Below are 26272 nucleotides of genomic sequence, written 5' to 3' on the forward strand. Positions count from 1 at the left end.
TTTTTTTGTGATCAAAACCTGATATTTTTTACAAGCCTTTTCCCTAAAAATAAGTTCTCTTTACCATTTACACATGATGTATAACATCAGATATATTTTCTGCAAAGACACTTTATTTAGCAAATAGATTCACAAAAGGACTTAAAGCAAATAAACGGAAACCAGTCGATAAGACTCACATGAAAACTTCAGGTTTTGTATTTCAGGCCGTCAGACTTCTTATCGCTCACCATCAGCAGCAGATCAGATTCATGAGATCAGCAAAAAAAAGTTGCAAATAATTCGGTAATCCAACACTCTGTGTGGGTGCTGACAGTGCAGCTCTCTGAGAGGCCAGGGACATTAAAGGAGAACAAATAAATATTTGTTTTTGAATCTCCAAACTCACATTTTATCATCATTAGAATCATATTTAATATGAATGTTGTTGTTTCATTCGTCTGCAGGACATCAGCTGTAACGAGATCACGGCTCTTCCTCGTCACATCGGCCGACTGAAAGCTCTGAGAGAGCTGAACGTCCGCAGGAACCTCCTCTGTGTCCTGCCAGAAGGTCAGTTTGAGACAAAGTCTGTCTTCACATGAAGGTGGAATCAAGCCCGAATGACTCTTTTTATCTCTTTTTGATTTCCTGAAACTACCTGCAGAGTCCTGCTCCTCAGTTTGATTTTTAACAACACTGACTGATCTTTATTTGCGCTGAAGCTGGCTGAGGTTTGGTTGAAAACTTTCAGTGTGTTTGTCTATGTTCTCTTTAGGGTTCAGATCAAACAGATGATCTGTGTCCTACAGAGGAAGTTTTTCCCTCCAAGAAGCCAATAAAGGAAACTTTTAATGCTTGTTATTATAGTATGGTAAGCATCTGATTTACAATTCAACACAGGCATTAGACCATGCCTTCCAGAAACCAGATCAGGGTGTGTGTGTGTGTGTGTGTGTGTGTGTGTGTGTGTGTGTGTGTGTGTGTGTGTGTGTGTGTGTGTGTGTGTGTGTGTGTGTGTGTGTGTGTGTGTGTGTGTGTGTGTGTGTGTGTGTGTGTGTGTGTGTGTGTGTGTGTGTGTGTGTGTGTGTGTGTGTGTGTGTGTGTGTGTGTGTGTGTGTGTGTGTGTGTGTGTGTGTGTGTGTGTGTGTGTGTGTGTGTGTGTGTGTGTGTGTGTGTGTGTGTGTGTGTGAGTGAGTGTGAGAGACCACAGAATCCTCTGCATGAACTGTCACACCCGTCTCAGTCATCAAAAACAAACTCAATCCTCTGTTTGACCGGAGATCGATCTCCAAAATAAGTCTCTCTCCGACACAGAGCAGTGACGGCCACAACGCTCTGCAGAGACTCTCCGTTATTATCTTCATTCACACAACTATACATCTCCCCGTCTGTCTGTCTGTGATACTGTAAAGCTGCAGACTTGCATTAGTGACTCAGTGCAATGAAAGCCTATCAGCGTCTCCTGAAAGTCTCGATGAGAAACGGTCAAACCAAACCTCACTGAAAAAAATGACCGTTTTGAGATATGTGCTTCTCCTCTTGCAGACAGCTGATAAATCCTGAATTCAGACATTTTACTCATCAGCATCATGATGCAGTTATCCAGCATCCTGTCAACGTGTTTATGCTAACTAAATCAAAGTAAAATCTGTTTGGTTTGGGCTTATAGTGCTGTAGTAAGACGGTTTCCTGCTGACTTTAGTGCGACTTGTTAGATACAGTTGGAGGTGGTGTCCATCAGAGAAATCCTGCTACTGCCTAGCATCCATTATGAGTGTTGCTAAACACAAAGGATCTCTGATTCTGTTCTTAACGCACCTGAAGAAGAACGACGGGGAGCAGAAAAAACTGATGAATATTCTTACTTAAAGGCAGGGTTGGTAATTTTTTTAAAACTAGCATGATTTTGAAAGTAGCATTCCCTCAGTGCTCCGTCTGCACCCCCTCCCCTCTGTGCTCCCTCAAAAGCCACGCCCCCTCACTTACATGCACGAGCGCCGTTGCTCCAGAAGCGGACCTCAGCTCATGCTTAGAGTGTGGGCTCGTGCATGCACGGGGTAGAGAGCGAGCAGGGAGACAGGGAGGCGTCTGATTGGTTCATCAGATTGGTACCTCGTTGCAGACATTGGTCGAAGTCTTTACAGGCTTACAACTGATACAGATGATGGATTTTCTTCTTTTTCAGAGCACATGAGTTATTAATTTCTGTTAGGTCCTAAAGACAATTTCAACCAAAATCTTAAAAAGTGGATCTGGAGAAAATTACCAACCCTGCCTTTAAGTAGAGTCTCTCTGTTAGTGACCCGCACGTCGGAGCGGGAGTGTGATGAGGACGAGGCTGGAGAAATGGTGACCTCGTTGTTCATTCGATCTTTGTTGTACACAGCTGCAATAAATAAATCATGTGAATATGTTTATGTTTACATATTTCCTTCATCATTGCATTCACCAATGAAAAATAAAAATGTTTTGACCCCTTATCTCATAATTAAGAGATCTGTATCTCGTAGATATGAGATCTTGAGCTGATCGGTCTCAGCAGCTCGATGTCACAGTCACAGACATGTGAAACCTCGTCAGGTTCAGATAATAAAGACATAAACACAAACAGACAGAACGGATCTGCTGCATGTTTAGCACTTTTCATGGTATGTGTAGTTCATGTGGTCGTAGTCTGTAACTTGTTTTTCCATCTTTGTTCACGCATCAAGGTGTTATCCAGGTTTTGACATGATCAGAGTCATCAAAGATGTCCGACCATCCTCACAGTCAGAGGGGCATAACTGTTTCTTCCTGTTTATAAGACGAGAGATGAATCGTGCTCCTGTGCTGCTCTCAATAGAACCAAGTTGACCTGTTTCTAACCGTCAGTCAACAAAGCAGATCTGTGACAGCGTTCTTCTTTTATCCTTTGAAAACCTGAACGCAGCGCACATGTGAAGATATTTTCTTCTTTGCAGATGTTCCATGCAGCAGATCCGTTCTGTCTGTTTGTGTTTATGTCTTTATTATCTGAACCTGTCACACTCCTGTCCCTCACATCATCGCCGTGCCCTGGATTGATTGATCAGGTCTGATCGGTCTCAGCAGCTCGATGTCACAGTCACAGACGTGTGGAGGCTCGTCTGCAGTCATTTCCCCTCTCTGACAGAGACCGCCACCACTGTTTACGAGTGTTTAAAGGTCACACGGCTCAGGGTGGCAGGACGAGAGTCGATCTCCATCCTCTGACGCAGAAACAGAAGCACAAACACAAACAACAGGAGGCTGGTTACTGTCTTCTCGTCTACATGTGGTTTATTTATGGATTCACACACCACTTCATCTCCTTCAGGGAGGCTGCAGAAATGTAACTTTATTCCTCAATAATTTTCTGTCAACAAAACTTAAGAAGCAGCTAATTACCCGGCCTATCAGTCAATCAAATAATCGTGATATTATTATTTTTGTATCGTTCTCTCTCCTCCTGTAGGACTGACAGGGAGCGCTGAAACATTTCAAAGAGTGCTGTTTGTCAAAGATCCATGTTTCAGTCAAATGTCAAACACCAATTTTGAAGGTTCACTACGTCTCTGTTCTGGACTGTGTTCTAGTTCAGCTCAGTGTTCAGCGTTTATTTTCACATCGTTTTTATTAGTAATGAAAGTTCACATGAAGAGAAGGAGTGAGTCTGTGAACAATTACAAACCTCTTCTTGAAATAATCACAGTCACTGTATTGTTCTGAGTGCTGGGAAACATGTTGGCGGGTCCAACTATGTGAGCGTGTGTGTGCAGAGAGTGTGTGTGCATTTGTGTGTTTGTGTGTTTGTGTTCACTATACAACGCTATAATGAGAATAATTTGCCTTTATATCAATCCCATATGTAGTTTAACATTATGAATAAAGAGCGGAGAACAACTACTGCCCCTCCCCACCGGATTGCTTATGGACGGTCTACCTCCCCCCACCCCCTTGCTCTCTATCCCTCTTCCTGCATCTTATCCCATCTCTCCCCCTACCCCTTTCCAAGCCCGGCGCAGTCTAGGCCTGTGAAGACTGTTTCGTCATGAGCCGGGGATCCGGCTGAAGATTTCTGCCTTTTAATAAGGCAGTTTTTTCTTACCACTGTAACTTTTGCTGCTTTGCTAAAGTGCTCATGATGGATAGACCGGATCTTTGTAACATAGCAATAAGTAAGGTCTTTTTACCTGCTTTTTGTAATGTTAGCAGACAAAGAGTAAGGTATTTTACCTGCTTCTTGTAAAGTGTCTCGAGATAACACTTGTTATGAGTTGACGCTATACAAATAAAGTTGATGATACTGGAGAACAGAAAACGTAATGCAGCCGTTTGATTAGTTGCTCAGAGATGCAAGGGTCGTGTGCAGACAGTCTGTGGTCGTGCAATAAAAGTCACCATCCTGTGCCTCCCGCTCGTGGTGAATTCTCCTCAATATTTCCTGCTGCGTTCTCACAACAGCTCTCGTGACTTTTGTGGAGATTCTACTAAGGGGGTGTCGGTTGAAAACTCTGGATAAAGTCAGAGTGAAAGATTCAGCTGTTTGTGTTCACACCTGCAGCTCACAAAACTAGAGTTTTTTTGCAAACGTGAACAAGGCTTAACATATCAACAAAAAGGCTCGAACGACCTTTTCTTTCATGTGTCTTCTTTCATTTCATTTACACGTCTGCTGACTCTGTAAATGAGCTTCTCCACTGTGTGTCAAAGGGCTGAGTATATCCGACCTGAAGATGTTGAAATCACTGACTGAAATGTTTCATATTTAACGTTTGTGTTTCAGACCTGGCAGATCTTCCTCTGGTGAAGTTTGACTTCTCCTGCAACAAGGTGTCCACCATCCCTGTGTGTTACAGGAAGATGAGGCAGCTGCAGTGTCTGCAGTTAGAGAACAACCCTCTGCAGAGCCCGCCTGCACAGGTACACACACTCATCATGTTCACCTCACACAGCGCTGCATGTTTCTTTGACTTATTTCACATCCTGTTAAGACTCCTCTGGTTACTTTCACTGCATAAAATATACAAATAACAATGTGTTTACATTTCTGGAAGATGAAAATAAACATCCACAATTACAAGGTCAACCTGTTATCCACTCAAATCAGTGGTATCCAGGGGCGTGTCCAGAAGGGGGGGGTGGCTGGCTGCCCTAGCTTTTTGCTTTTTAATTAAAGGAATACTTCACCCATTTGCATTAAGCTTTGTGTCATTAGGAACCAGGTAGTATTTTTGAATGGTCGTGCATCGGGAAAAGTTAAGATATTTGATGTCGAACCATGAACTTCTTCTAAACCTTCACGTGAGATTTTTTAAGTCTAGACTGAAGCGGCAGAGACAAACTGAGCATGTGCAAGAAATCATTTGCAGATCTGAGGTCGCCATCAAGACACGACCACAGATACCAGATCAAAAAGACAAAACGAGAACATGAGCAGAATAACACACTGTGTTATGTGACTGTGCCCTTCAGACAACTTCATGTACCAAAAATACATTTTCACATCTCTGCTTTCTAATCTGCTGTATCAAAAGTCTTGCACAGTTTTATTTGATTGCTATAATCTGGGATATTGATCCTCTGCTGTAGATCTTGGTCATATAGATGTACGATGTCATTCTCTGTTTTGTCTTCCAGATCTGCATAAAGGGAAAAGTTCACATCTTTAAGTATCTGAGCATCGAGGCGTGCCGCAGCGAGAAGATGCCCGACTCGCTCTACCTGCCCGTCATCGAGCGACTCAGCCTCCACAGACCCACCGCCGGCAGGTCGGTGTTTTAACACACTTTAAGAAATGTACAGAATACATGCTGGAAGCTTGGGATGTCACGTTACTAGAGTTTTCAACTCTGATATGATTCAATATTGACACATTTTTCTGGCAGAGGACAGAGTCTCTGCAGACGCCATCACCTCCACTCATGTATGAGGAGGCTGATATGTGATGGCTGAGCGCCATTTCTTTTGTATAAGTCTGTATTTTGATGTTTTAGAAAGAAGCTACTGACTCCACCTTAAAGTCCAAGAAACGACCTCAGAAACTGAGATGTTGTTTTGACTCCTTGTTGTCCTCTTTCCCTTTTAGACTAAAGTTTCTGAAAATCTGTCCTAAGAAAGGCCAGGCAACAAAATGAGAGAATACGAGGACATACACATTTTGATTATAAATTCATAGTTTGTTAATTGTAAGAGTAAATGAAACGTTTACAGCATGTACGGAGAAGAATAAAGAAAAAAGAGAATCCTGACGGGCTTCGCTCGGCTCAGACGGATCTCTCAGAGGATAAAGTTCTGAAATGTCCTCCCACATGAAACACTCCCAAACACATGGGCAGGAAGAATGGTTCCTGGAGCACAAACACATACACATCCTTTATCTTTTTCTGTCTGTTGTTTTACTCCAGTTTCCCGTCTCTTTGTCTCCACATTAGACTCTCTGCTTTGATGCTTTTACTCTTTTTTTCTTTCCCCTCCATCCTCCTGTTTTCTCTCATTTCTGTTATTTTTCTTTATTTACCTTTGTTTTTTTTTAGATCTTGTTTGACCCTTTACCGTCCTTTGCTTTGTCCTCCTTTCTTTTCCTCTCTGTTTGTTCTTCCTCTGTTAGTGTTCTCAGGATTCTCTAAACATTCTCATATCTGCTCATTTCTCTCCCTCTTTTCTTTCTCCATTTACGTTGAAAATGTCGCCGTGTGAGGAAGTAGTCGCCTCTCTCTCTCTCTCTCTCTCTCTCTCTCTCTGTCTCTCTCTCTCTCTCTCTCTCTCTCTCTCTCTGTCTCTCTCTCTCTCTCTCTCTCCTTGTGTCGCCCCGGAGGAAGCTGAGAACAGATTGAAGCTATTTTTAAACGGCATTAAAACAAAGACCTTCAAAGAGAAACGAGTAAAGAGTGAAACACAGACAGGACACTTTAACTTTAAACATGATGAAGGGAGAGTTTCTCTGCAGACAAAAATGTCCCGAATTCTATTAATATTTCTGCACATATGTGTCCCCTTTTTATTTATTCTTTGTACTGCAGTGTAAAGAGCAAAAATCACTTATAATGTGACCTCTTATTATTCTGTTTTGACCCCTCCAACCAACTTGATTCACCGTCATGTTTTAAATAATCTGACACCAACAACAAAATGTGAAATGTAAACATTAGTTTCATTTTCAAAGTTTACATCAGTATCACTTTCAAAATATAAAGAACAATAAAAACCTCTTAATCTTAAAATGTGATGTTAGGAACAATAAAAACGTTGAAAATTAAATAACTTTTGGCTTAAGAAAATGTACTGATATGATGTTCACATTAGATGAATCAGTAACACTTTAAACTAAAGACATGCTAATTATTAGCATACTTCTTCGTCATTGTTGTACGTTTATTAGCACCTTATTCAATCAATCAATCAATCAATCAATCAATCAATCAATCAATCAACTTTTATTTGTATAGCGTCAACTCATAACAAGTGTTATCTTGAGACACTTTACAAAAGAGCAGGTAAAAAGACCTTACTCATTGTTATGTTACAAAAAGCAGGTAAAAGACCTTACTCATTGTTATGTTACAAAAAGCAGGTAAAAGACCTTACTTATTGCTATGTTACAAAGATCCGGCCTATCCATCATGAGCACTTTAGCAAAGCAGCAAAAGTTACAGTGGTAAGAAAAAACTGTCTTATTAAAAGGCAGAAATCTTCGGCCGGATCCCCGGCTCATGACGAAACAGCCTTCACAGGCCTAGACTGCGCCGGGCCATGGTCCATTCAGACCATAGTCTGTAGCTAACAGGTCATTAACTCAGAGTTTACCCTCCTCATTTCTGCTCATTGATAGTAAGTTACAAAGTTGCGAAAAATTGCTTGATTAATAATGACGAATAAGAAGCCAATGTGCTAATAGTTAGAATGCTAATAAGCAGCTAGCTAATGGTGAGTATTGTGTCCTCAATTTCACAGGGTGAACACAGACTGACAGAGAGGGAGGAGGAGTCTCTCTCTCTCTGTCTCTCTCTCTCTCTCTCTCTCTCTCTCTCTCTCTCCGGTTCACTTTCTCTGTAGCTCGCCCGCACACACACAAACTCCTCCTGTGTGTGTGTGTCAGGTGTGTAACCTCTGTGTGTGTGTGTGTGTGTGCAGTGTGGAGGACATGGAGCTGCAGAAGAAGCAGGACAGCGACTCAGGAGTCGGCAGCGACAACGGAGACAAGAGACTGTCTGCTACTGAGGTACAGAGAGGCTGGGTGTGTGTGTGTGCGTGTGTGCGTGTGTGTGTGTGCAGGGGGTGGGGGGGTTATCATTTTCTTGTAACTATAACCTTTGTGTTCATGTGCGGTACTTTAGATCTGAGTACACTTCAATGTTTTACTGATAGTAATAAGTCAAAGGTCTGCAGAAAAGGTGTTTGTTTTTTTTGGCCTTTTTACATTTTTGTTTAGAGACAGGACGGTGGATAGAGTCATAATCGGGGAGAGAGAGAGAATGACATGCAGGACAGGAGTCACAGGTCGGATTCGAACCTGGGCTGCCCGCTTGGTGGACTACAGCCTCCGTACATGGGGCGTGCGCATTAACCACTAGGCTACCAGCGCCCCCAGAGCTAGATTATTAGACGTTACTCTGTAGTGGTATTGTTTATTTGTAAATAAGAAAAGGGCCTTCTTTTTCAATACTCAAATCTCTTTCAGATAATTGATAAATGATCGTTTATTGTCGTGTGAATAAAACTGCAACAACTCCATAAAGCAACCAGTTAAGCATCATAAAACATTTCTTAATTATTACATATTTTGAAGTTGCACAGCTGTGAAGATTTGATGATTTCTTTCTTTATCATATTTAACTCAAGCTAAATATATTTTATTAAACATATTACGAATAAAACAAGCTGCAGAATATTTGACGATCTGCTTGCAGCCCTGCATTTTACCAATGATATTTTACAGCTGAATAACTGACTTTACTGACAGTAAAGACAGAACCTGACGTAGAGGATTATAGATTTAAAAGAAAAAGGACAGAAATCTAAATTATTTTAACTTGTAACTGTATATTAGGACAGAAAGAAAAGCTTTATCTTTGTTCTGGAATATGTGTCAGGGTGCCTCCCTCCTCCTGTGACCCAGAATCAGAATCATTCCCTCTTTTCCATCGTGAGGTCGTCTGATAAAACCACCCGCTCTCTCTCTCTCTTCTCAATGTCGTTTAGTGCCCTGTACATCAGTCTGTGTTCTTCGTGGACATGTTTCAAACTGCAGCTCACAGTTTACTGTTGGAACTGATGATGCATGTAAGAAAATATTGAAAAGAGCACACGGCGATGCTTTTAACCAAAAGAGCAAAACAAAGTGATTTTTACTATTTAACATCAAGAAAGCAGCAAACCCAGCGAGTACCGATAGCCTAGCGGTAACGTCCCACGCCCCAATGTACAGAGGCTATAGTCCTCGTCCCAGCAGCTGTGGGTTCGATCCAGACCTCGGCCCTTTGCTGCATGTCATCCCCCTCTCTCTCCTCCAAACATTTCCTGTCTCTCTTCAGCTGTCCTGTCCAATGAAGGCAAAAAGGCCCAAAAAGAACTTCAAAATTCTCACATTAGAGCGGCTAGAATCACAGACGTGTTGGTGCTGGTGTTGCCTTCATGAACGACTCAAAAACCTTTATTGATTCATTGATTATATTTGTTGTGTATTTGTTGTGTGTCTGTTGTGTATTTGTAGCCGTCAGATGAGGACAGTCTGAGTCTGAACGTGCCGATGAGCCACATCACAGAGGAGGAGGGGATCAGTAAAGACGACTCCAGTGAACACATCAGCTCGCTCACAGGTACACACACACACACACACACACACACACACACACACACACACACACACACACACACACACACACACACACACACACACATTAAAGGGGTAGTTCTGTACTTTTGAAGGGGCATTGTATGAGGTTCTTGTCAATAGTAAGTACCTTAGCCACAGAAGATGTCGGCCAATGTGGCCCCCTTTAAGGAGACCGCCTGAGTGCGGGTACAGAATGAAGGCTGTACAGCTGTGCAATCTGGGACGTATGCTCCATGTAATTTATCTAATTTTAAGAAAAATAGTTGCTTCCTTTCTGTCAGCTAGCCTTTGGTTTACCACCTCTTTGTGAGAACTTCTGCAGATGGAGACTAAACAGGTCTTAAAGAGAGAGGTGGGAAAGTTATATGCAAACTTGAGAACAGGAGAGATAAAAGGTTACCTGGTGGTGCAGGTGTGGAAACTGTGAGCTCATGTCTGCATGAAATCGAAGAGCTGCCAGTGGGACTTTGTTTCTCAATAATGGGACTGAGCTGACCGACATCTCATGTGGCTCAAGTCCTAACTACTGACAAGAACGTCATGCAACCCTGCTTACAAAATACCAAACTATCCCTTAAAGAAAGGTTTGAGGAGTGGTTGGTTTGCACGCCCCAAGTGCAGAGCCTGTAGTCCTCAAAGCCGGCAGACAGGGTTTGAATCCGACCTGTGGCTCCTTCCCCGCATGTCATTCCTCTCTCTCTCTCTCTCTCTCTCTCTCTCTCTTACTCAGATTTCCGACTCTACCCTCTGTCCTGTCTCTCCAATAAAGGCACAAAAATCCTATTTTTGTTGCCGTGGGATCAAATGGTATCGATACCGCAGCACTTTATTTAAACTAGTATTTCATAGAATTTAAAAAGTCTGGTATGATGACAACCTGTCTGTGTGTCTCGACTCGATTAGAGCAGAGCAGCAGCTCCCCAGACTCTCCGTTTAAATAGACTTCAATCAGTGTGAATCAGGTCACAGCTGATGGAGGGACGCACTGAGCTCAGGATAAAGAGGCCGCCTGGTTATTTATTCTCATTATCCCTTAACAATGTAAAGTAAGAAGGGCGTGCTAACCTTTCTTTATCCAAAAGAAATGCATAAATATCCCAAGAGTTTTTACGTTCTCATCATCCAGGAGTGAGTTTAGAGAAGTGGTTCCCATCCTTCATTTGTTGGAGCCCCCCCTAATTGTTGAGGATTTGAAACGCTGTATTGTGATTGGTCCTAAACTTTTTGTGGTGTCATAAATCCTGCAGGTAAATATTCATCTGCAGGTTTGTACAAACAGGAAGTGATGTCAGATGTTTACTTTGTCATCCTTCCAGCCGACACAAACTCTGACTCCGTGCGTCTGATTGAGGAGAGTCCTACGGAGGCCCTGAGGGACCAATTCAGCTACAGAGACTCTTCTCTCAGCACGCGATTCGTCAACTACATCAAGGTAAGACTTCCTCTTCTCCTCCTCCCACTCCCACTCCTCCTCCTCTGCTCTTCCTCCCCATCCCCCCTTACTTCCTCCTCTGTTTCCTCAGTGTTGTACTCCTCCCCTTCTCCCTTTTCATCCTCCTCTTTTACCTCCCTCTCTTCATCTGTCTCTATTTCCTTTTTTCTGCTTCTCTCTTCCCCTTCTCTTCTTCCTTCTCCTCTTCTTCCATACTCCTCCTCCTTCCCTTCCACTTTCTCCTTTTCCTCCCTCCTCCTCCAACTCTGTTTCCTCATCGTCTCCTCCTTCTTGTAACTCCTCCTCCTCCTTTCTCCTCTTTCTCTTCTCTGACTTCCTCCACCTTATTTTGTTTTCTTCTCTTCCTTCTCATCTTGCTTCTCCTCTTACGCGTCCACTTTCCTCTTTTCCTACTTCCTCTCCTCATGCTCTACTTTTCTCCCTTTTCTCCTCCTCCTCCTCCTTCTTGCCTTCGTTATACTCATTATACTTCTTCTCATTCTCCTACTTAGCCCCTACTCCTTCTTTTTCTCCCCTCCTCTGTCTCCTCTTCCTCCTCCCCCGTCCTACTCCCCCTCAGTCTCCTCTCCCTCCTCCTTCTCCTCTCCCTCCTCATCCTCCTTCTTTTCCTCTTTTCTTCTTCCCTCTCCTGCTTCTCCTCCTCAACTGTATCCTCTCCTCCTCCGCTTCCTCCTGTTATTCCTTCTCCTCCCCTTCTTATCTTTTCCTCCTCTTCTTCCTCCTCCTTCGCCTCCTCTATGTTTCAATCATTGATGTAATAAAAGCCTCTCTTCATGAATAATTCTCCTCTCTCTCACACACTGTGCTGTGTTTATGTCAGAGTGTTTTATTCCTCTGTAAGACACTCTGCTCTTCTTCCTCCTCCTCCTCCTCCTCTTCCTCCTCCTCGCTCTACTGGAGCCTAAACTGTCACTTTATTTCACTTTAGAGCAGTTTGATTCTGGTAAAAAGTTGAGAGTTTCTGCAGGAGGATTTGTCCTGAGAGGCCGGGTGGTTATAAACTGTGACATCACAGAGAGGCTGTGAGTCACTGACAGACTCAGCTGCGACCAAATAAGGACTGAACATAAAACACAGAGAGCTCACACACTGTGCATGTGGATGTATTCACTGTTAAGCTGAAACCACTGAAACTCTGCACCTTTATTTACCATACCAAAGGGTTTTTCAACTTTTATCCTGGGAATTGTACCCCACAAAAGATCGACTGAGCATTATTAAAAAATGAAAACAAGTACAAAGTACAGTTTTCATGATACCAGATTTCTCAACTTTATGATTCTAGTAAAGATGGAACAATAATCATACCTGTTTTGGATAACATGGCAACAAAGGTAGAAGTCCTACACACCTTATATTGAGTCATATCTAGTTTTAAAGCATGCAATAATTGCAGACAAACTCCTGCACAATGTCTGAATTGCACAAATATGCTGACAAAGTTTCAGCGACAAAACATTGCCAAGGTGCAATTTAGACCGTGTGCAGGACTTTTTCTGCCACTTTTGATAATTAAAAACAGGATATAAGATATACTTTGTCCTCATTCCTCTCATACACATCTGTCCTATGAAACAGATGTAGTTTTCTTTAAAGCTATTTAAAGTATTTCATTTTGACTACTTTAATAACCTCTTCTGGTCTCTTTAACTCTAAATGGGAGTTTCAAAAATGGACATCATTGCCATCTTTATTTCTTAAAACCAGAAGTGACCATATTCGGACAAGAGGCTATCCCTCGTTCTTCTCCTCCCAGCTCCTCCCTCTTGTCCGAATATGGTCACTTCCTTAGACAAAACACTGAAAACATGAACACCCATCTCCTCAGAGCGTCTTCTTTTAATACAACCTAACGCTGAGCATGGCATTGTTTTTAGTCCCTCTGTAGGTCCCATTAGCCCCGCCCCCCTACTTTTTTTTAAGATTGAGACCATAAAGATGTTACTGAGGGAATAATTCACCTGACAAGTAGAACTATTTTATCAAAGACTTCTATACAATCAGACAGCTTCATAAACATATAAAATAGAGCTTTGATCAGAGGGAGGTTATTCCAACTTATATTTCCATTTTTCCCAGTTAACCCTATCAAACCTGTGTGTGTGTGTGTGTGTGTGTGTGTGTGTGTGTGTGTGTGTGTGTGTGTGTGTGTGTGTGTGTGTGTGTGTGTGTGTGTGTGTGTGTGTGTGTGTGTGTGTGTGTGTGTGTGTGTGTGTGTGTGTGTGTGTGTGTGTGTGTGTGTGTGTGTGTGTGTGTGTGTGTGTGTGTGTGTGTGTGTGTGTGTGTGTGTGTGTGTGTGTGTGTGTGTGTGTGTGTGTGTGTGTGTGTGTGTGTGTGTGTGTGTGTGTGTGTGTGTGTGTGTGTGTGTGAGACCAGTAGACAGTGTGTCACAGCGTGCTCATTGTTTTGTTTGTGTACCGGAGGAAAGTGGTAACATCTCTGAATCTCGGCCAATGGCTGAGAGAATCTGAGGGTCATGGGACAGCTGATGCTTGTGTGTGTGTGTTAATATGTGTGTGTGTTTGGGTGCAGGGTCGGACAGCAGCAGACTTTGACGAGCCGCTCAGGATAGAAGAAGATTCACACTGGACCACAGAACAAATGTAAGTTTATTCTGTTTCCTTTTCATGTTTCTTCTCTCTCTGCCTCATTTTTTTTTTAAATTTATGATTGTGTGATTGATGTCTTTTCTTTTTTAATTTAAACATGAATTTTGGCCTTTCTTTACTAAACACAGGCCACTGTGTTTGTAAGATATTAACTCATCGCTCGTGTCTTTGGGCTCCCAGGTCAAAGGTCAGAGGGGGCACAGAGCTCCACATCGACATGATCAACCAGCTGAAGGAGGCTGTGGAGCTGCTGCAGGACCCCAGCAGGTAACATCACCTGAGTCACTCAGACAGTGTTCATGTCTACTATGCATCCCGTTTTAACGACGTTAGGAAATCCTTTAAAAGAGCCTGTGTCCACTGAGGCCTAACCAAAGCAGTTTAGGGTTTTCAGCGCTCGGTATCATAAGTAAAACGTCCATCAGCTGTTTTTTGTCGCTGGGCTCACAGCACTCTTAGTTGATAGCATTTAAAATTTTTGGACATTGCCACGCTCGTCAATGTCACTTCCTCCTCGCTGACCAATCAAAACATCAAGACTTCTTGACATCAACTTTTGTCAACAACAATGGCGGAGGAGAAACTAATCCGGCTCGTCTTTTCTGCTGCTGATGCCAGGACATTTTGTTGTCTTGGTGATGTTCCCTTGATTAAATCCAAATATAAAGCATGCAGAGCAATTTAAACAGAAATTACATCACTGCTGAGGCAAGTGTAGCCTAGCAACAGTAAACATCAGTGGAAAACGCTGTGAAATGTTTGTTGTTAAAAAACATTCTGTTCTCAGCTCCTGACTTCACTGTGCATCTTTATTCAAAATCTGTCAGCAGGTTTTAGAACTCATTCATTGTTTATCAATCAGCCAAATAGCTAAATATATCTTTTCTTTATTGTGTGTGTCAGGGTTAACGACGATCTGTCTGGAGTTCAGCTCTATCCCGTGGAAATGGTCAACGTGGACGAGTCGCTGAAGTAAGACTTTGTGTTCACATGAACTTCCTTGTTGCTTGTTGTTACTTTTGCTTAACTGATTGCAGCTGGAACTTCAGAGGGGGTTAATTTGCTTTATTTGTCGTCGTTGTGCCATTTGTGCTCATTTCTGCATGTAGGATTATGAGTGTGTATGATTTTTTTTGTCACTTTTGCTCTTCATCTTAACTTAATTCTCTCTCTCTCTCTCTCTCTCTCTCTCTCTCTCTCTCTCTCTCTCTCTCTCTCTCCCTCTCCCCGTCTCCAGTGGGCAGGACAGTGACGATGGCATCACCACACCAAAGGTAAAGTGTGCACAAACATCAGGCTGTCATCAACGTACAGGTTGATAGTTGTCACAGGTGTTAACAGCGATGTTTCATGATGATTGATGACGCAATGAGTAGTTGACTAAATGACTAGAGGTTGACATCCTTGATAGTCAGCACAAGGATTACTAGTAGGTTGAACTAATTATTAATATTTTTAGGAAGCTACCCAAGCCCTTCCAGAGAGGGGGCGTGGTCAGACACAGCTCATTTACATTTAAAGGTAGAGACACAGAAACAGCCTGTTCTGAGCAGGGCTGAAATAGAGGGGTTTATAGACATGATCAAATACAGGATCAGAGTGGATTTAGAACAAGAAACTTCACAGACATGTTTTGAGGAGCTCTGAGACTTATTTAAACTGGTTGAAGAGGAGGAGAATATGTCACCTTTAAAGAAGTCAAGTACATCTCACTATAGTTTCTGTCTAGTCTCTGATTTATACATAGAGCCTGTTATTTAAGTAAAAGATAATCATTAAGGGTACGTAAGAAGCTAAACGTTTGATGCGTTCTAGCAGCAAACGGATGAAGGAGGCTATGAGTTCCAGAAGAAGAGACAGATGATTCTAGAGAAGGCTCGCTTTGAGGCCCAGCTTGCATGTCGGGAGTATGAATGGCATATGTCAATCAAGGTAAACCGGGCAGGAAGTAGGCTTTGTCCCGTCCCCACCTCGGGGTGTCATGTTTCACAGTAAACTGACTGCCTCATCACTCCTGTGTCTGTTTTCTGTGAGTGATTCAATTAACAATCCACGCTGAGCTTCACGTGTGTCGAGTCTCATCAGCCTGCAGGTTGTCTGTTGTCTCATCAGTCCACATGCTAAACTGATGAACTCTAAGCTGGTCAATTGACAGTCTGTCACGCATGTTAAAAAGTTGCTGTTCAGTTTTCGTCTCTGCGTCTGCAAACAGCGAGATCTCTGTGCTTAAACAAGTATCACCATCCTGAATTTTTCTTGTTTTGTTGTCATTTATTTACTTGTCTAGTAGTTTGGTGTAGCCCCCAAATCCTAAAGCTTCTAGGAAAACTATTTATGTAGGTCATAAGCTCATGTTGCACTCCTAAGTAGACTCAGAACACACATTCAGCAGGAATGGATTGCACCCATCTCATGGTCTAATGCACAAAGCATACAGTGCAAATGATTTTCAAGAGCAAAAAACACCCATGAAGCCATTCTGCTCGGTGCAGTTTTGATCTTGTTTTGCGATTGAATGTGCAATTACTGTAAGTAATTACTGTTATCAATGAGTATCTCCTCTCTCTGATGCACTCATCCTCTTGATGCTCAGTTCTGTCCTCATGTAGATGCTGAGCTGAGGAGGGGACTCTTCTTCCAGTTTATAGTGCAGTCGAGTCTTTACAAATGTGATACAAGTTTCAACGTTTACAAAAAAAGCGTCCTGCCCCTAACAAACCAACCCACTCCCTTACCCATCCCAAATATGACCCTCCGCACGTGGACAAAGCGTGTGCACATGTGCCGGGTTGAGTTGCCAACAGACAGAGATTTAACCCCTGGTTATGTTGTTGATAGCAATGTCAAAGCAATATTTACAGACTTCATTTACACAGGACTTTTTTTGAAGTCTTACAGAGGTGGAATTGTTATCCTGACTTCTGGAAAGTTTGTGTGACATCTCTTAACACGGCGGCGCAGTTACCACCAACTCGCAGCACAGTATTATTTTTCACTCTTAACTGCGTGTGGCTGTTAGCACCGTCTTGAATAGGGCTGATTTTTGTCCAGTGACTGCTCAATGGCTCATTTGAACACATACAAACAAACGTCACACAGTGATGCTGTTTTCTCTGCAGGGCAATTTGGGTTGCGTTTAACTCTTTGCATGTGTTTGTTTTGTAGATTAGACTTTCTTTTAGTGTCATTTGCACAGGGTTAGAGGGCGCAAAAGAGGTGCATAGTCGTTACAGAGATCTGGACCACTTTATTCTGTTCACTCAAAGTGAGTCAGAGTCTCTTGGAGAGTGCTGAGTCTGACTCCGCTTAGTCTCTGTTGGCGTCTGTTTAATAAGAGGAACGTTTTAAGACAGAGGAGGGAGAGTTAGACCAGAGATCACTGACTTCATTACAGGAGTATTTTATGTGTCTGTGTACCTCTCTGTGAAATATGTGTATAAAACAGTTTGATTTGACAGAACAAAGAATAAACAACATCCATTTAATGCTAATTTGTTTTTTATTAATCTGATGGCTTTTGTTTCTTTTTCTCTTCAGAGAGATGACAGATCTCCACTCAGCGGACATCCATCCTACCACAGTCCTGTGTTTGGACTGAAGCCACGATCAGGTGAGTTAAATCTGGGCTAAAGAGGGGGACAGGTAGGGATACCTCGCCGTGCACACCCACAGGTTGAGAAATAGTGCGACAGGTTGAGTTAACAGTGCGACTTGGAAGTGTTGTTGGTGTGCTGTACTTTATGTCTTGGTTGCTCACAGAAAAACACAATCTGTTGCAGTGAAGACCAAGAATGAGCCTAAATTTGTTCGCTCTACTTGTCAAAATAATGACACTGAATCTTGGGTTGTTCTAAAGTCTGGATTTTTAGCATCTTGTTTGAAGAAGGATCTTATTAATAAAAGTGTCTTCCAAAAACTGCACAGTGTATTCATACTCGGCTTGTTAGTTCTGTAGTGTAGTTTAGGCAGCTAGAGGCAGGAGGCGAAAAGGCACCGTTTATTTAATAATAAATGAAATGATTTCCGATTGGAGCACGCTTCCTGATCCGTCTGCCTGTCGGCTTTATTTGTAGAAAGCAAACTTTCGTCCCATGCTTTTTGTTTTGGTTTGTTTTAGAGCTAGCGACCATCCAGCCTTTGTTTGCTAACTGTTACCAGTGTGTGAAATGTTGCTAACTGCTAATCAAGCTACCGCAATGCTAACTGCATGTGAAGGTGATCTGTAATGTGAAATGCCACTAACCTTTATTTTGTTTTTTGCTGTTTTGTGTTGTGTGTCGTCTCTTTGTTTCCCCATTTTCACATTTCCCTCCTCCAATGTTTGTGTTTTATCATTTGTGTTTTTTTGCCGGCTCGATCTTGTGTTTGTCTTAATTTTAAAATCCTGCATGAATGTCGGTGTTAAAATCCTCTTTAATAATCTGCCTGCATGTGTGTCTCTTGCAATGATACCTGCCTCCCTTTGACCGTCCTGTTTTTACTCTGTACCGACCAATCCTCCCGGATCTCTATCCTGGTGATATTGGTGTTTTTCGGGGGTTTGTATATCCTGAATTAAACTTTGCCTTGCTGCACCCTCAATTCACCGTGGTGCCCCTCCTTCCTGCACTACATACCACGCCCACTTTCTGCGTCTCTGACCACACCCACCTCCTGGTTGTAGCCCCACCCTCGCTGCCCTCCTCGCCCCCTTCTTTCTGTCTAGCCTCCTCCCTCCTCTCACAGGCCTCGCTCCTCCGTAGAGATACAGCTCGTAGCCATGACGACGGAGGCTTGCACAGTGGCGGTAGGTTGTGTCTCTTTAAACTCACACGGATTCTGCCAAGTCAGAATGCACGCCTGGACTCAGGTGTCTGCTGACTGCGTCTTTCAAACTTCTACACACAAAACTTTGACTGAGTCTTTGTGAAAAGTTTTGTCATCATTTGGCTCTTTGTTTGTTTTTGTTTGTTTTTATGTCTAACAGTTATTTTCTTTGAACGACAGTTTCAGCTGCCAGTTCAACAAAATATTTAGGAAATTGGGAATTTAACTAATTTGCTTTTTTGTTCAGAGTTTCAAGATCATTTATTAAAACTTTTCTTATCTCTACTGTAGTTAATATGTAAATAAAGCCAGGAGACATTTAGCTTAGCATAGCATTAAGACTTGTGAGCAGGCAACAGGTAGCCAGGCTCTGCTACAAAAACTGAAAATTAATAGGAATAAGAAAGGTCGGGGATCTTGTCTTTACTATCAGGCTCTGAAGAGGTCTGCATCATAGTTTATAAAAGTCTCTGTGTAAGGGGTTAGCAAACATCTGAGTGCTGAAGCAATGGCTTAAACATCCGGTAAGCACTCCACTAATGTGCAGAAAGAACATAATCATAGCTATTGACGGCTTATAAGGTCACTATTTGCTTACTTCCTTCTGATGTGAGCTGGCAGCACATTAAGTTTATTTTCTATGATGTTTCTCTGCCTGTTCAGACTGTTTTAGATGGCTGCTGCTCTGAGTGTGTGTATTTGTTACCAACTGTTATTGGTATCAATGTGACGGACGATTCCAGTTTTAAACCTTCTCATTGGGGACATTTAGGTTTATGAGGTTTACTTTCTAGTGCTATTCGAAGTATAAGACTTGTTTTTATAATTGAGCTTATTTTTAGATAAAGTTATTGAGTCGTGACGGTAAAGGTTAAGATTAGTGTCCATGACATGTTTTATCAGACGCAGGGTCCTCACTTGTATATAAAATCAAGAATGTGTGTGTGTGTGTGTGTGTGTGTGTGTGTGTGTGTGTGTGTGTGCGCGTGTGGTAGCGGAAGACAGTCTTCAAAGAGGATCTTCTCGTACTAAGCTTTCATCTCAAGCTGCTCAAGAGTGTGTGGTAACTGTGGACAAACATGTGGTACGAGGTAGATCCTGTGTGTGCGTGTGTGTGTGTGTGTGTGTGTGAGTGTGTGTGCGTGTGCGTGTGTGTGTGCTAACCTCAGTGTGTGATGAGAAAGACTCAGAACAGTTTAAATACAGGGTGTGTACAAAGTCTGAAATGATCTCAAATGCTTCAAAGTCGCTTGTTCACATGACGATTCATTCACAGTGTAATACGTAAGCATTCACAAACTGAGAACAGATGACAGAAGAAGAAGATAGGGACATGCAAGTTCAAAGAAGTTTGGCTGCAAGATGAAAAACACGGGGATTGGTTTGCAGGTACAAAACATTTACGAGGTGTCTTACAAGATATACAGAAAGACTTTCACGCTTCGGACAGTCGGAATGAAAAACCGTTGAGTCCCACGTGAAATCGGAAAGGCACAGATGATGCAAAAAAAGCACCCTGTTAAACAAAGCGTCCAATACATTCAGAGAAGTTATTTGACAAAGAAGAGGCCATAACCATTTTATAAAAAAGTGGATTTAAATAACACCTTTCTTTGCTTGTGTTTTTTCTGCCATTTTTTATTTTTAAAGTTTGATAAAGTACACTTTATTGTCTCCTTAAGGACTCCAAGTGCTGCAAACAATCAGCTGCCTCTACAGTAGAATCAATAAAGAAAACAAACAAAGACAAACACAATAAACAGAAAATCCCGCAGTGCAAACCAGAAAACACAAGAACACACTTTGCACATTACCCATACTGCACAAGATCTGAATACAGCACAAGAAAATATAAGAACAGCATGATGCTATTGCACAACCCAGACGGCCTTAAGAAACATTATTTAGAAGTTTGATCGACGTGGGTACAAAACAGTTTTTAAAACAGTTAACATCGGGGGACTGTGTTTTGTCTGCCTGCTGGTTAAAGTTCATACTCGGAGTAGAGGAGGTGAGACGGGTCAGACATCGCTCTCTGAGAACTGACTGCTCATATTTTTTCATCATTAACATCCTGAAGTACATATCTGTTGTCTTACTCCCATCGCTGGATGTTGCCTTAACTCCCTAAATGCATCAGTTTTATCACCTTTACTTCTTCCCCTGTCTGTGATCGCCTGAACGCTAAACTGTCAAGACGATCAAAGACGGCTGAGGCCATGTTAGGATTCTCTGATGGTTGTGCGTGTGTGTGTGTGTATGCGTGCAGCCTCTGTAATATGAATGAGTACGTGCGCAATGTATTTTTAGCTCCTATATTTTAAGTGTTAGATAATGGTCCCTGAAGGAGGATCCCACTTCCACTAGAACAGAGTCAGACATTTCAGATGGATCACAGGCGTGTGTGTTCATGTGTGTGTCCGTGTGTGTGTGTGTGTGTGTGTGTGTGTTTGTGCCCCGAGGCGAGCTGTGTTTCAATTCATTGGTCTATAAAAGGCTCTGATATGTTGCAGTAATGTGGAGCTGTTCACACACACTCTCAGTGATTGTTCACAGACCTCTGGCAAACCTTCAGATTCTCGTTGGGCTCACTTTAAAAACACAAAAAGTCACATTTTTGTTTCTTCTTCATGTACAGTTTACGCTAATGTGTTAGCATGTAACTCCACACACACAACAGTACACACACACACACACACACACACACACACACACAGGGTGATGATTGGCTGTTAATGAGGTCGGAGCTCGACGATGATGTGAGCGTGTCAGCTCCGGATGATGTCACTCTCCCTGAGGCCTGAACCCATTATAGAGCATTAGTCATAATGTTATCACACTGACACATACACACTGACACACTCACACAAACACACACACACACATGAAGAAACACACAGAACACTTTGCATGTTTCTGTTAAACACTCACACTAACTAACACATTTTTAATCCCTGAGACATGAACACATGTCAGAGCAAAGCTAACTGATGTATACAGATTCACGGAGGGAGTTTGTTTAATGCCGCAGCTCGAAGACGAGTCAGACGGAGAAACACTGGGGGCAAAATTCAAATAAAAAAATCTGCAAGTGTGTTAGGCTGTGATGTTAATTAAGATGAAGAAATAAAAAAAAATAGTTTGAGAGATAAAACTTTAAAGCCAGTTGCGAGAAGTTCATGCTGAGGGTGGCGCTCAGTGTTTAGCCAGCTCTGCATCGGTCTGTAAACCTTTCTGCGTTCAAACCTCTCTCCATTTTTCAAAAGCATCTCCAATATTGATCCTAGTTTGAGCACGTTTCTGCTCATGGAGCTTATTAGAAACATGCAGAGGCTTTTTAGGTCGGGTACAATCACTTCTATCTGAACCAGTTCTCTTGCCCGCTTCCATCGCTGCAACACCTGTTGGTTTGACCTGATAACTGGTCTCATATCTGGCAAACCAAGGGGTGTCCAAAACGGCCGTGTGGGGGTGCCTTAAAACCGCCTACCTTCTCCGGTCCAAACAGTACATTCAGTAGATATTGTACATATTGGGCCTGTAACAATGTACTCAGGTTTGTGCTAACCTTAGCATGCTAATCTGTGAATAAAAAAGGCTGCAGGTCGATAAGATAAGATAATCCTTTATTTATCCCACAACGGGGAAATTTACAGTGTTACAGCAGCAAAGAGCAAAGATTGCAGACAAAAAGTGAACACAGTACAATTTAAATAAAAAATAAAAATTAAGAATGTACAGAAAAATAGATTTACAAAATAAAAAATAGATCAGCTATTTGACAAAAGTGTAGTCTGTAATATTCAGTGTTACACAGACATGCACACAGTGCACATAAAGTGTAACATGTTATTGCACAAAGTGGTTTGATAAACATAATATAACATTAATATAACATTATTATTGCACAATGTCAGAGTGAATGTCAATGAAATCATACATTTTACAATTTATTAGAAAGATATTAACAATGTTCTCCAATATTTAAACTGATTTTTTTGGTAAAGCTAAAACAAGCTGAGTAGACTCTGCGTGTGAGTGTTTCCAAGATTCTGGGTCCATTTTTTAAACATTGATGTTGAGGAAAAAATTGAAAGATTTAATAAAAGGAGAAATAAAAAGCAGAAAATAAATTGCCCTTATAGTTTAAAAACAAATCGCTCCAAACATTTGAATAACCCGTCAGAGGAGGAGACAGAAACGAGAAGCTGCAGATTTATTTAGGAAGGAGATGAAGATGGAGGAGGGGGCTGTTCAGCAGCGTGTGAAATGATTTGACCTAGAAGATAAAACTGAGGAGATAAAACTATTTGCCCCTTTATTATTTTTCCCCTCTTCCTCTCGCCCCCCCCCCCCGCAGAGATGACACGCCACTCAGGATTATCAGAGACAAACAAAGTCATCACTGAGAAACACGTTTTTTTTTTCTGCTCTGTTAAAAGACTGGAGCACGACCTTGAAACTACTCCACACACACACACACACACACACACACACACACACACACACACTGCAGGTGAAACATAAATGTGTTTGATCAAATATTCTTCCAATCGTCTCTCCTGGAGGTAGCAAACAGAGCAGGTGCTGTAAAAATGAAGAAAGCATGTTTCCACTGTAGAGGCCTATAGCTCCCTCTAGTGGTCACTTCCAGAACTACGCACACACAAACACACAAACACACACACACACACACACACACAGGCTGCGTTCAGCTTCATTTAGCTTTAAAAGGCAGATTTGAGTGCGGAATATAGAACAGAGGAAGTGACTGATTCACCCTCCAGCTCTGTGTGTGTGTGTAGCTATACATTTTAAGTTTGATTCACCTCATTCTTGTATCTGCTAAACTTAGACCTGTTGTTTTTATTCATAGTGAAAAATGTGGCGTCTAGTTGAAGAGAAAAAGCATGATACATAAATTAGCGTTAAAAGAAGATGGCAGCCATGTCACTGCCATTATTGTGTGAATGTGCAGACCTGTGACCTGTGGTGTAAAAGCGCTATGAGTGGTCAGAAGACTAGAAAAGTGCATTTACCATTTACATCGTCTCCGTTCAGAGGTGTTAATATTCATGTTTTTCAGTGAGTTTCTCTTCAGGCTGTTTTTAAAAGCAGCAGCGATGATGAACTCTCTCTCCACATGAGCGCTCCGCTCACAAAGCCGGAGTTTAAAAAAAACTCTGCGAGCTCTGAAGCATGACTGAATGTGAGTGTTGGACTTACATAAGCTCTCTCCATCTTTTATGGAACAACAGTTTTTTCTGTGTCGCTGAGTCTCAGAGTGCAGAGATGGACTGAAGTTTGTGTTGTTTGTGATCTTATTAAAAACTTTTCTGCATCGTGCTGAAGCTCCTCTCACTCGTCCTCACGTTCATCACAGAGGAGGAGACAAAAGCAGCAGATCAGAGCGTCACTTTGACTCGCAGATTAAACAGTCTGATCTCAGTATCACGTCAAAGTTAAGGTCATAATACCTGAAAATGTTGATCTCTTTTTTTTTTTTTAACGTTTTCAGATCTCAAAATAAATCAGAAGTCAACACGGCAACATTCAGTCTGTCTTAATCTAACCCCGTCTTCTTCTTCTCCTCCTGTTTTTTTTTTGCAGTGTTCCTGCGGAGCCACAAGAGTCTGGAGTCGGTCGACCCTCAGTTCACGATGAGGAGAAAGATGGAGCAGCTGAAGGAGGAGCTGGAGCTGATGGAGCAGCTGAGAGACGTGAGAGGAAACACAAACATCACAGTTTAATGAGCGTCAGTGAGGGATCCGAGGACAAACTGAGCTTCTCTGCCTTTTTTTTTATTCAGTAGTTCTGAAACACAATGTTCTCGTGATTCTCTGACAGATCTGAGGACGTGCAGAAACCAAACGTGTTGTGTCCCAGTTTTTTGAGCTGCTTATTAATTTAGTGTCATTGTGTCTTCGAGGTGCACTTAACGTGACGCTAGCATTCGGACAGGAATAAGTGAGTCTGAGTGCGCTATGAATGGACACAAATGTCCCACAATGCAATGCTCAACACACTGCCCTGTCTTTATGGGAAACATCTGCCATCTGTCTTTTAGTTCAAATGTCATTTTTGTTCAAAACTTGTATAAAAAACAATCAGTCGTCGGAGAACACCTGATACAGCATGTTCTCATGTCACACAACAATATTCTTTCAGCAAGCATAAATTCTTAACTGTTTAACAGTTTAATTGTAAACAGAGTTCTATTTCATTCTTCCTGACCGCCAGAGGCAGTTCTTAACACTGGATTATATCTGTCTCGTGCACGCGCAGGTCGAGTATTTGATATCAACAAAGTCACATGTGACCTGGGATGACGCCTGACTCAGCTTAAATAGCCCGCGTTTTGAGAAGAGCCTGGCTTCGGGTTTCTTTGGTTGTTTTTTTCCGCGGCGAGAAGTGTCTGCGCTTTCACCGCAAGGCTGATGGTATCACTCGATTGTAATTGACTGCTCCGCGAGTGGTTTTTCGCTCGTCGAGGCGTGACATTTTTTGTTTGTGTAAAAGAGCGAGGGCTCCCCAGCAAACGGTTTTCGCTTGTGGGTAAAATAAAATCAAATAAAAAGAGAAATATTGAAAAAGAAAAGACAGAACAGCTTAATTGTTTGTGAAGCAGTGCATCTGTAAGCGCTCCCCATAGGTAAACAGAAAGGGAGTTGATTTGATTTGTGTTTTCGCTCCACCTGGGAAGAGATCTAAGAAGGTGGATGGTGTAGCCATTAAGGTTGATAAGCTAGCCTCAGAGTTTGCAGAGACTCTGCTTCTTAACCTTTAGCCAAGCAGGGGGGGCGGCAAGTCCGGGAGAGGGCCCACCTGATTGGGATGGGAATGCCTTGTCTACAAGGGCTTGGTTCAGAGGCTGCCCCAGCGGTCATCCAGAATTCATAGAACCGTAGTTACATATGTAACTTTCGTTCATGTTTTTAGTACAAGAATACAAAAAGAAAAGCTGCCCTTTCAGCCCACTAGATGGCACTCATTCTACCTCGTGGGATCAGCAGAGTTCAGTAGTTGTGTGAAACAAAACACATCCTCTATCCTCAAAGTACGACGGAGTATTAGGTCCACGTTAAAGAAATCAAATCTAAAAATTTGAGATTAAAACCGTACATTTAGATAAGATTGAAGTTGTACATTTATGAGAATAATGTCATTTATTTACAATATTGAATTTGTAATTTGATTAAAATCAGGTTAAAAATGATTATCCTGAGATGTTGTATCAGAAGAGCAGCCATTAGCCTGAAAGAAATTGATGAAAGGGAACAAAGCCATTTCCTCCGCCACAAAAGAGACAATTTCCGCCATGTCAGTGTGGCCTCAGTTTCTTCAGTATCTTTTCAGGGTCCTTATATTTTATGACAACGTGATGCTGATGTGCCAAAAGAATGTGTAGTTTCATATCTGCATAAGTAAAGCTCCAACCCAATTAATGGGATATTTAGAGACCTTGTCAAACTGTTGATTTTAAAGCAGGTCAGTTTATACTCTCTTTTAGTCTATCTGTGTTAAAGACTACACAAGGAGATTATTTCACATTAAGCTGCCGGCCCCTCACTCCTTGTTTGTGTTTCCTGT

General features: G+C 42.0%; 1 protein-coding gene across 4 annotated transcripts in view; it reads left to right on the forward strand.

Moving 5' to 3' along the window:
• Positions 1–26272, forward strand: part of lrch1 (leucine-rich repeats and calponin homology (CH) domain containing 1) — a 70473-nt gene that overhangs the window by 29656 nt on the left and 14545 nt on the right. For 2 of the 4 annotated variants that reach the window (XM_061053573.1, XM_061053571.1), the window contains exons 4-16: positions 447–552; positions 4766–4902; positions 5620–5750; positions 8113–8200; positions 9692–9797; positions 11131–11246; positions 13800–13870; positions 14057–14143; positions 14780–14848; positions 15114–15150; positions 17414–17486; positions 18540–18662; positions 24293–24402. In XM_061053573.1, coding sequence (XP_060909556.1) covers positions 447–552; positions 4766–4902; positions 5620–5750; positions 8113–8200; positions 9692–9797; positions 11131–11246; positions 13800–13870; positions 14057–14143; positions 14780–14848; positions 15114–15150; positions 17414–17486; positions 18540–18662; positions 24293–24402 — 1254 coding nt within the window. The remainder of the gene's footprint in view (positions 1–446; positions 553–4765; positions 4903–5619; positions 5751–8112; positions 8201–9691; positions 9798–11130; positions 11247–13799; positions 13871–14056; positions 14144–14779; positions 14849–15113; positions 15151–17413; positions 17487–18539; positions 18663–24292; positions 24403–26272) is intronic. The other 2 variants (XM_061053574.1, XM_061053572.1) reach the window with 1 other exon arrangement.

The sequence above is a fragment of the Labrus mixtus genome, chromosome 13, assembly GCF_963584025.1.
Source record: "Labrus mixtus chromosome 13, fLabMix1.1, whole genome shotgun sequence".
In the NCBI taxonomy this organism is placed as follows: domain Eukaryota; kingdom Metazoa; phylum Chordata; class Actinopteri; order Labriformes; family Labridae; genus Labrus; species Labrus mixtus.